The sequence below is a fragment of the Xiphophorus couchianus genome, chromosome 17 (genome assembly GCF_001444195.1).
Source record: "Xiphophorus couchianus chromosome 17, X_couchianus-1.0, whole genome shotgun sequence".
Lineage (NCBI taxonomy): Eukaryota > Metazoa > Chordata > Actinopteri > Cyprinodontiformes > Poeciliidae > Xiphophorus > Xiphophorus couchianus.
This window is the reverse complement of record NC_040244.1, coordinates 5,831,264-5,841,835: the sequence shown is the minus strand read 5'-3', so window position 1 is coordinate 5,841,835 and position 10,572 is coordinate 5,831,264. Positions and strand designations below refer to the sequence as shown.

General features: G+C 39.0%; 1 protein-coding gene across 6 annotated transcripts in view; it reads left to right on the top strand.

The window, feature by feature from the left end:
• Window positions 1-233: 233 nt before the first annotated feature.
• The window catches only part of impdh1b (IMP (inosine 5'-monophosphate) dehydrogenase 1b), a 12,388-nt gene continuing 2,049 nt past the window's right edge, over window positions 234-10,572 (top strand). The window contains exons 1-16 of one of the 6 annotated variants that reach the window (XM_028043643.1): window positions 234-386; window positions 2,226-2,324; window positions 2,513-2,590; window positions 5,699-5,747; window positions 7,085-7,186; window positions 7,276-7,350; window positions 7,563-7,568; window positions 7,769-7,975; window positions 8,055-8,142; window positions 8,214-8,413; window positions 9,008-9,098; window positions 9,246-9,341; window positions 9,489-9,632; window positions 9,718-9,862; window positions 9,945-10,088; window positions 10,172-10,255. In XM_028043643.1, coding sequence (XP_027899444.1) covers window positions 2,227-2,324; window positions 2,513-2,590; window positions 5,699-5,747; window positions 7,085-7,186; window positions 7,276-7,350; window positions 7,563-7,568; window positions 7,769-7,975; window positions 8,055-8,142; window positions 8,214-8,413; window positions 9,008-9,098; window positions 9,246-9,341; window positions 9,489-9,632; window positions 9,718-9,862; window positions 9,945-10,088; window positions 10,172-10,255 — 1,607 coding nt within the window. In that variant the 5' untranslated portion in view covers window positions 234-386; window position 2,226. Of the gene's footprint in view, window positions 387-449; window positions 551-2,225; window positions 2,325-2,509; window positions 2,591-5,698; window positions 5,748-7,084; window positions 7,187-7,275; window positions 7,351-7,562; window positions 7,569-7,768; window positions 7,976-8,054; window positions 8,143-8,213; window positions 8,414-9,007; window positions 9,099-9,245; window positions 9,342-9,488; window positions 9,633-9,717; window positions 9,863-9,944; window positions 10,089-10,171; window positions 10,256-10,572 lie in introns of those variants that run through there. The other 5 variants (XM_028043641.1, XM_028043642.1, XM_028043645.1 and 2 more) reach the window with 5 other exon arrangements.

The window sequence follows — 10,572 nt, the reverse complement described above, 5'->3', positions numbered from 1 at the left end:
TAATGTTTCTTCCACTTCACAGTTATGCGTGCTGGTCTATCAAAAACAATCCCAGGAAACTGAATTGCTCGGCTGCAAAATGTGGAAAACCTTAAAGCAGCATTACCACTTTTGCAACTACTGGAAGTATGACCCCAAACCGGATTCTGCCTAGGCACCCAACCCCAAGGAGTTTTATCTCGGCCCTGATCGCAGGATCGATCGGGTTAACTGGCCTCATGGTGGAAGTAGGGAGGAGGGGATGTGACGCTGCTCTCAGTACATAACACCAACACTGTCTGCAGACGGCGACCAAGCAACCACTTCTCAGCCTCCTGCAGATATATATATTCACATCTTGGACTGAAAAAGGATCTTTGTTTTCATCTTGTTCATTTCTCTACGAGGTATTTTAGTAGTTCCGCCTTTACAGTCGCCTTCGTACGGTTTCGCGAGGGTCTCGCAGCTGGAAAGTTGTTCCCTATTTTTTTTTTTTTTGTCAACGTGGGCATCTGGTTTCTCAGGCAGCTGCTAGCTTACTCAAAGAAAGATGCTCGACTTTACTCTTGGGGTAAACTTAAACAGTTTAAGCCGCTTTATTGGCTGCTAAACGGCGTGCAAGCTTAAGTCGTAGACCTTAAATTCTCGGAAGAATCGACTGAACCCTAAGATAGGGCAACAAAACCTGCTAATGCTACATGCTAGCGGTCGCTCCCACATGTCTACAAACTGAGTAGTCTGGATGTAGTTCACAAGTTCGTCATTGTTAATGTGGAAATATAATGGGTTCAACAGCAAAACTGTCCGAAATGTTTTAATTTTATTTATGCAGCTTTATTTTTTTTTTTTAAATGATAAAAAAATATTGTTGACTCAGCGTTTAAATCTTTAACATTTATATGGGCGTTATAATGTTGCAAACTGGTGGTGATAATAATGTTTTTTACTATTTAACCTCTGAGAGTGACTAGCAGATATTAGACATTATAGCTCAAAGCTAATAATGTTAATCATTGAACTAGCTAACCTAGATGTAGCCACTGAAGTGTGTAAACAGGTGTTCACGCATCTTTTTCTACCAGCTAAATAGCTAATTTAATGCAACTTTTGTGGAAGTTTCTGTACATTTTGCTAACGGGACATTATTTTACAGTTTTATTTTCTTGAATACAGTCGAAATAAAGGAGACCTGTGAGTCCAGTGCCAAACTTGCGTTAGAGATATATTAAAAATAACAGAAGTCTTTCTTCTAGATATTCACCATTATTTATAGGGACATTCTACAGTATAAATAATATATGTGAACCTTATTACTAATTCGGCGTGATTAAAACGCTAAAATAGAACGAATAGTTGCGACATTTACCTACTGTATCTTCAATGCAAGTAGTTTGTTAGTGTTTTTCACTATACTTCCTTCATTACTCTTAAACATACCTTTCCAAAAGCTGCAGGAAAAGAGAAACACGTTTTTTCAGGTTTTTGTTTTGCTGGTATATAGTAATATATTGATTGCAGTTAGTTCCTCATAACTTTTTTCATCTGCATGGTAAAGACCAGTTAAAAGATAAACAAGATTAGAAAAATACCATAAGGTGGGCTGCATCCTGTTCCCAAAATGTAGAGATAAGCGGGGCCCCGTAATAGATTTCAAGGCCCATCAAAGATGGTCAAATAGAGATACTCCTTTGATGCACCTCAGTGTAAAAAACAAAGAATGATCTGAAGCATCGGATTTTTTGTTATGTTATCTACGGGTGTGGAGTGCTAGCAGCTAGTGTTTGCTGGCTGCCGATAATCTAATCTAGGTCACCAGGCCAGTGACACTTCAGTCAAGATACATATGATGGTGCAGAGGAGTGTTTGTGTGTGTAACGCAGCATTTAGTTTAGTATAATTTTGAGCTAAATTTAAGATGTATGTTTTTTTTTAATTCAAAAGGTCCCACTGTTTACCCACAGCGATGGATTTGTGCGTTACTTGGTCAGTGTTCAGGGTTTATGCCAAACATTGGATAATGTGAGGACTATTGCACTTTTTTTTTTTTTTTCTTTTATTTAGTGATGCAATATTTCAGATCTTGTGGTGACAGTGGATTACTTTTTGACTAAGCTTCTCTGTGATTTAAAATGTTTCATACAGAACACCGCATTTTGTACGGGTCCTGCAAAACATTCAATCCCTGTCGTCATGTGCATATTGTAAATTTTTTCCTGCGGTTGCGCTTCTGTGTGATCTTTTGGCAGCATGGCGGATTATTTAATCAGTGGTGGTACGGGCTACATCCCAGATGATGGACTGTCAGCACAGCAGCTCTTTTCAGTTGGCGACGGCCTTACATACAAGTAAGTATCCACGCATCACAGAATGCAAGTTTCTCTTTTCTTTCTTTTCTTCCCCACACATCTCTGTACATTCGTGAAACAGAATCAAAAGGTTTAAGATATATATTTTTTAAGCGCTCAATTAGGTTAGGTTAAGATAAGTGTGCACATCAGTGCTTTGTAATGGTCAACGCATTTTGAACCAGCAGATCTGACCAACAGTGTGTTGTCTCGGATGGCCATACGGCTGAAGAGCTATGCTCTAAAGGAGATGGGTTGACTTACAAGTGAGTAAACCAATCATCTTCAAACTATTAAAGAAACCCTCTGTCTATTGAGGATGTTTTTTTTTTTTTTAAATTTAAAGGGGGAAGCAAATTATTGCTCTTTAAAGAAAAACTATTTGCATTTATCCCAAAATTATGATGATTTTTATGCAATAAAGTGTCAGAAGCTTGCTTAAATGCTCAACTTGATCTTGGTTATGGGGGAAACAAAAAATTTGCTCCCGTCAGCATAACGCTTGTTATTGTTATTTACCTGAACAGATCAGTAAAGTGCTTGACCTCTCTTGTAAACACAGAATGCATGACTAACACTTTATGCTATTTCTTGCACACGTTGTGCTCCTTTAATTAAGCACCGTTGCCTCACCCTTTCTTGCTTCTCTCTTACCATGTTGGTGGCCCATGCTTTATGGATCAGCTAGCCATGGGTTGAAACTTAAATTCATAGTTGAAACCTATAAGTTTACATACACTGTATTAAGAGACGCATAATCTTTTTTTTTCGTTTTGTTTTTGTTCACCAGTGTTAAATCAGACAGGTTTAGGCAGTTAGGATTGCCAAAATTATTTTTAATTGCTAAATACCAGGGGAAAAAAAGTTGAGGTTTTTAATTTAGTTAATCAGGTGGATCAGTTTCTTTTCCGACAGAGAAACAAATAAGAGTTGAATTCAAATGGACTTAAAAACCTCGGAAAGACTTCGCTTAAAAAATGTGTTTTTAAAAATGTTTTTTTTTTAATTGTTTTTATTATCCTGGCACTAAACAACTAGATATAATTCTGCTTATCACGAGAACGATTCAGTATCACAGCAAGAGAGAAAGAAAAGTTATGTTTCTTTTCTGCAGTGTAGGTAAACCTCAGGTTTCATCTGTATAGAAATAGCTAAACATAAAGCCATCCATCTTTTTGTTTTGGAACAAAAAAATTCTGGACCTGAGATGCATGTGCAGCTTCTTTCCACTCACATAAATCCCCAACCATTTGATCAATTTTCAACTCTTACTCATGCTCTGGATCCCTTTACAGCTGTCCTCTAAAGCACTTTTAATTATTAGCTGAAAATCTCTGGCCTCGTTCTGTTTCTGCTTCGCTGCTGCTTAGCAATAAGACGACATTCCTGTTTCTGTAAAACATTTTACTTATAGCTGCCTGAATGGGCATCATGTAACTTAGTTAAAGGTTTCGTTGTCTTTTTGTTTTGTTTTGTTTTTTTTCTCTAAAAAGGATAATTGTAGCACTGGTTGAAATTCAGCATTTTTTTCTCTCTCGATACAAAATAGTAATAAAAAATGTGATGTGTAAAATCATTCGTTTTTTTGTTTTTTTTACTCGCAAAAAATCTAACAAGCAAGATCACACAGGAACTCATTGTTAGTGAAACTTCCTGTATCATTGTGCCATAAATACCACATGCAGAAATGACACTTCAGACGTCCGTCTATGCTTTCGGATATGTGCACCTGCATGTTAAATACTTCAGACTGATTAACATGGGTAAGCCCAGGTGTTATTCATGTAACAGGCAGAAACAAGAAGATAGACTACTTGTTTTAATGTCGAGAGATTAATCTGTGAAAAAGCGAAAGTGGCACCATGACGGGGATTAAATTACAGTGCTTAACAAGAATATTGTAATATATGTTTGATAGAAAGATGAAGATAGATTATAGTGCAGTATTGTCTGAAAACTGGATAGTTTGCGTTGTATTTAAAAGTAGAGCAGAGGTTCACTTTCCATCAGGACAACAACTCTCAAGGTGGAGATAGAAGAGAACCCATTACAGGCTCACTTTCCTTCCTCTTTACAGACTGCTTTGTCTATAACATGAAATTGCAATGAAATAAATGTAAATTTGAAGTTTGTTACATGAGAATGATTGGAAAAGGTCAATGGGTTTAAAAAAAATCCAAGGATAATACATGAATTAAAGCATCCACCATAATTCATGGTTGTACAAAAACATTCAGCCAGACAGTATTGTTTCAGAAACATGATTGCATGCAGAATACCATTCTTTGTCACAGTCAAGTAATGGGTGTCTATGCAGACCATTTATAGATTTGAAATGTAATTTGGTTTTAATTTGATACTGGATTTTAAGAATGCTCTTTAGATTTATTTAATTTGTTTTGATTGTTCCCATTCAAAAATGCGAGATCCCTTGAATGCTAAGGATGAGAGAAAGTGAGCAAAGTGACCTTTGTTTTTTTTATTTTTTTTTATCTTCAGACACTCCCACTTAGCATCCTGGATTTGTCTACATTTAACATTCAAATGAAAACCACAAATAGGCCACAGGCTTTGGTTTCCTTTTGGAATCAGAGCCTGTTTGCTTCTGACTCTTGAGTCGGTTCAGACTGTGATGCTGCTGAGGTCTGAGGCTTCAGCTAAATGCTAACAGATGTGGATCCTTCGTACTGTTGGCGGCTGGGACTCCTGCCTTTTAGTGTCCCATTCAGGGAAGTTATTTTTGACTCCTGGTCTCCACCCACACTGAAGCAAAATAGATTAAAAGTCATCCCTCATATTCCAGTCTCCTGCACTCTTCATGTAGTGCTCATCTTTCCTCAGTTTGGATCCATTCCCACTATGTACTCCTCATCTGACATTCATTTTAAAAATGCAAAGCTCCCATTTAGTCCTATGCCGCTCCATTCATCTACTGCATGGTCTAACACCCATCTGCAAAAACGACTAAATACACACAGACTGCCTGAAGGGGGGAGGGGGACACACTATTTCTGTCTAGCTTTTTCTCCTCAAAATTATTTCACTCTAGTTCCTGTAGTGTTTACTCAGCATGAAGAGGTCAACTCTAGCTTTTTAGTAGGTACATGGTGTACCCTGCTGTCCTTAGTGTCTGTTCTCAGCCATGTTTTTCTTCTGCAAAACACAAAGAGGCAACTCGTAACAATAAGATGTAATTCAAGTCCTCAGTTTGGTATAAAAACGGTTTATGTTGTTCTGTCGGCTCATATTAAGTGAAGTCTTAATCTGGAGCTCCTGGAGTTTCTATTAATTAATTATGTCTTGAGATTTCAATGATGATCCATTATTTTTCCATTTTTTTCTCTTTAATTTCTGATTTCTTCTTTGTCTTTCAGTGACTTCCTGATTTTGCCTGGCTTCATTGACTTTACCTCTGATGAAGTGGTGAGTACTATTTCAGCTTTTAGTGTTTTTTTTGTTTTTTTTCATGAGCTAGAACTTCCTACTTATCGCTTTACTCCCTCATGATGAAAACGTTTGGAAATTATCTCCTTAAATGAAAAGAAAGCAGAGCTACACGTAAAATCTTCCACTGTGCATCGCAGCCTTGTTTTCTATATCCAGTTATTTACAGAAGTCGTGGTATTTTCCACTTCTTACTGACACGAGAGCTGCTCTTTTTCTGACTTGCTGTTTTTACTTAGTGTGGTTAGACAGCGGCTGCACCCACACCCCTCATGTTTATGTTCACGTCTGGTCAGTGGCTCATCCGGCGCTCAACAGATGAGTTAATCTCTGGGCTCTACACGAAATGAAACCTCCCTCTTCTGCTCCATCCATTTCTAAGGGTTTTAGTTTAATTGATCTATAATCTCTCTGCGATTTCTCCAGAGCTGTTGTTTACAACTGAGCAGTTTAATGAGCTCAGTTTGACATTATTTAATAATAGATACATGGAAACATCCTATTTCGGTTGGCGGTCTGAGAGTCTGGTTTGAGCATTAACAAGTTAGCATTCATGCAAGTATGCTAGCTAGGAGTACCAAGTTATTTTAAAAAAGAAATCAATAAAAACAAAACCCTACAATGCTGTTTTTGTTGTACTGTTTTTAATACTTGACAAGTGTTGTCTGCTGCTGTTTTAAAGAAACAAGTTTAAAGAAATATTTCTGATCACAACAAACATGGAAAGCCATGACAGGAAATACTAGGCGTAACACCCACGAGTCATTAAGAACATATTGGTTTGATACTTGAAGTTCCATTTTGAAGATTAAATTTGTGAGGTTTTTGACTTCCCTCTCTGACACAAAGCTTCCCGTTGAGTAAAATCAGAATACGATATTATACTGTTTGCCTTCACTGTGAACTCCTGAGAAACACGGCGATCTGCCTCCATAGTTTACGTCTATGTGAGATAGAGAGCAAATCTGAGATGTGAGTTAGACTGATTTGCTGGTTTCCCATGCGAGGAATGCTGCTTCTGTTTTATTTTTTCGTTCACAAGTGTTTTTTTTTTAAAAAAAAGAATCCCAAAAGTGCTGATTCTTGTGGGAGTGGATGATAAGTGAAGGTAAATTCTGTTGTTTAGGGAAACATAATGATGAGCCAGAGCCCAATTTACTGGATTTGATGTTCAGCCATTTAAATCACAGAGTAACGCCAAACTGAGAGGCTTTGGGACTTTTCCTTTCACTTTAATCAGCATTGACTAAAAATGGTGACACAGTGTATTACTCCCCCTGCTGGATGAAGTGTGCAATCTGTTTTAACTTTTACAGGACCTGACATCAGCACTCACCAAGAAGATCACCCTGAAAACCCCTCTTATCTCGTCGCCCATGGACACCGTCTCAGAGTCAGCCATGGCAATTGCTATGGCGGTAAGGAAATGCAGACTTCGCTTTTATTTTTTTAATTTAAGCTTGCAACTTTTTAAAGCTAAATGTGGTTTTCCTTCCTAATTTGCTAGCTAATGGGAGGAATGGGATTCATTCATCACAACTGCACACCTGAATTCCAAGCCAATGAGGTCCGGAAGGTCAAGGTAAAGGAACAATTTCCGCTTCTATCATGTTAATTATAAATGATGGGTATTTTTTTTAGTCATGCATGTTGTGTTTTATTTTGACCCCAGAGGTTGTTGTGGTGTTTTTGTTTTGTCAAATCTTACCAAAATGGAATAAAGTACAAATGATTAATCTGAAGCTGCTCTCTCGACTTTTCCTAATTTTTTTCCCCATATCTTTTTTTATATAGCATATGGTAACTTTCACCTTCTGTGTGTGATGCATGTTTTTGTTATTGCTGTGTATGTTTTCCCTTTTTTTGTTGCGTGCGGTGTATTACAATTTCTTACTTGTGTGGAGTTGTTTTTGCTCCGTCTGCTGCTTTACTCACAAACAAAAGCGCACTTTGGCCACAAAATGATTCATGATTTCATTTACTTTTATGTTCCTTTCCAGAGGTTCGAACAGGGCTTTATCACAGACCCGGTCGTAATGAGTCTGCGTCACACGATCGGAGATGTGTTTGAGGCCAAAGTAAGACACGGTTTCTCTGGAATTCCCATCACGGAGACGGGAAAAATGGGCAGCAAGCTGGTTGGGATTGTCACCTCCAGAGACATCGACTTCCTCTCTGAGAAGGACCATGGCAAGCCTCTGGAGGAGGTGTGCTGCTTAACATTTCTGGGAGTTTTTCACACATTGATTTTGTTTTGTTACCGTAATCATACTTGCAATCTTCCAGGCTATGACGAAAAGAGAGGACTTGGTGGTAGCTCCAGCTGGCGTCACGCTCAAAGAAGCCAATGATATTTTACAGAGGAGCAAAAAAGGTAAACATTGGCGTGTTAAAGCAGAGCTTCTTGTGTTGCTTCCTAAGCTCATTTTGACACTCTCATTTCAGGCAAGCTTCCCATTGTGAATGATAATGACGAGCTGGTGGCCATTATCGCCAGGACAGATCTGAAGAAGAACAGAGACTACCCGCTAGCATCAAAAGATTCACGCAAACAGCTTCTCTGTGGTGCTGCCATTGGCACCCGGGAGGATGACAAATACAGACTGGACCTACTTGTGCAGGCTGGGGTTGATGTGGTTGTGCTGGTAGGTGTTATTTATATATATTTTATATATTATTTTCCCCGAGGTAAAGTAAGTGACGTGGTATTTTCGTGACACAGTTTATCTTTTAACAACAGCTAGGAATAACATATAGTGGAGGGGAACTTTTCCTCGATTCAGTAAACACGTAAAAAACAGTCTGATCCTGTTACGGTAAATCAAACGTTAGTGAATCACAATATATATCCACTTCCGCACCATTGATTCGTTCATGTTAAATTCTCTCGCTGCTGCTCTGTTCCCGTGTTCTACTGCGTGACTGATCGCCTTGAGCTTAAACTCTGCGTCGTAAGCGTCTCTTAATAGGAGCCATTTTGGGGTCTTTACACAAAACCCAGCGCGTTTCTTCTTCTACGGGGGAAAATGAAGTCGGCGGCTGCTTACCGTAGTTACGAGATCTGTTGTGGCTCAATATTGGTCCATATGTAAGGCGCACTCTCGGCTTTTGAGAAAATTGAAGGTTTTTAGGTGCGCCTTATAGTGAGGAAAATACAGTAATTTGTTCATATTTTATTCAGAACTTTCTGAAGTGTGGTATACTTTTACCTAAAACAAAAAATGTTTCTGTATTTCCAGGATTCTTCACAGGGCAACTCAGTGTATCAGATCAACATGATCAGCTACATTAAACAAAAGCATCCTGAATTACAAGTCGTGGGAGGAAACGGTGAGTTTGTTGCAATTGGAAATAGCTGAGTATCTGGGTTAAAAGTTAAAATCAAGCAACTGCTAACAGTTCTTGGAACTGTCTTTCTTACAAAATGTTGCAAGGGTAGAATTGCTGCTGTTTTATAAATTTTTTCTCCCCCCGCAGTGGTTACAGCAGCCCAGGCCAAGAATCTGATCGATGCCGGTGTGGATGCTCTGAGGGTTGGGATGGGTTGTGGCTCCATTTGCATCACGCAGGAAGGTACTTGACAATTGAGCACAAAGATGGCAATGCAGAAAAATTTGCAGTCTGCTCATCACTTGCAAAGCTATGGGACTGCAGGTCCACTACAGCAGACTGACTGCCCTGCATCAACTGTATTTATTTATTTTTCTTAATTCCTTTTAGTGATGGCGTGTGGGCGTCCTCAGGGAACCTCTGTGTATAAAGTAGCAGAGTACGCGAGACGTTTTGGCGTTCCAGTGATTGCGGATGGCGGTATTCAGACTGTGGGTCACGTGGTGAAGGCTCTGTCTCTGGGAGCATCGACTGGTGAGGCCCAAATGTTTACCATGAGAAACAGCCCCGTCCAATTTCTAGCTATTTCATGCCACCATGTGTGAAATCTCTTCAACAGTTATGATGGGCTCCCTGCTAGCTGCGACCACCGAGGCTCCTGGAGAGTACTTCTTCTCAGACGGCGTGCGACTGAAGAAATACCGGGGTATGGGATCTCTGGATGCGATGGAGAAAAGCACCAGCAGCCAGAAGCGCTACTTTAGGTGTGTGGGAGCTAAAAAGTCTTAAATACAAATGTTATATTTGGGTGAAGTGAGTCTTAAGCGGGTGATGTCTTCTCTTCAGTGAGGGTGACAAGGTGAAGGTCGCTCAGGGCGTGTCGGGCTCAGTCCAGGACAAAGGCTCCATCCATAAGTTTGTACCGTACCTCATAGCTGGAATCCAACATGGCTGCCAGGACATCGGAGCAAAGAGCCTGTCTGTCCTCCGGTGGGGTTTCTGTTTTATTTGGAGCACGCGTGTAATATTTATGTATGCTACATTAAAATAATTAGATTTATTTTTTTTCCTAGTTCTATGATGTACTCTGGGGAACTGAAGTTTGAGAAGCGAACTATGTCCGCACAGGTTGAGGGAGGCGTTCATGGACTACACTCGTAAGTAACTTAAAAAAAAGTATAATTCTAGTATAAAACAAAAATACTGAATTCTCTTCTTTAAAAGCATTTTTTGTAGCACAATTTTTAAACAAGTCACAAATCAAATGTAATTTCAGAAAAGAAATCAAAATATATTAAATATCTGGAATTAAGTTCTTTAGCTCTTCAACCTCTTGAAGGTTTCTATATCGAAGAGAGAATCCAAAGATCTGGAAATTTACACTCTATGGTGCATCAGCAATTGTATAAAATGAACCACAGTGACATAACATCAAATTGTTTGTTTAAGAGGCATATTTTTCTGAAACACAAAT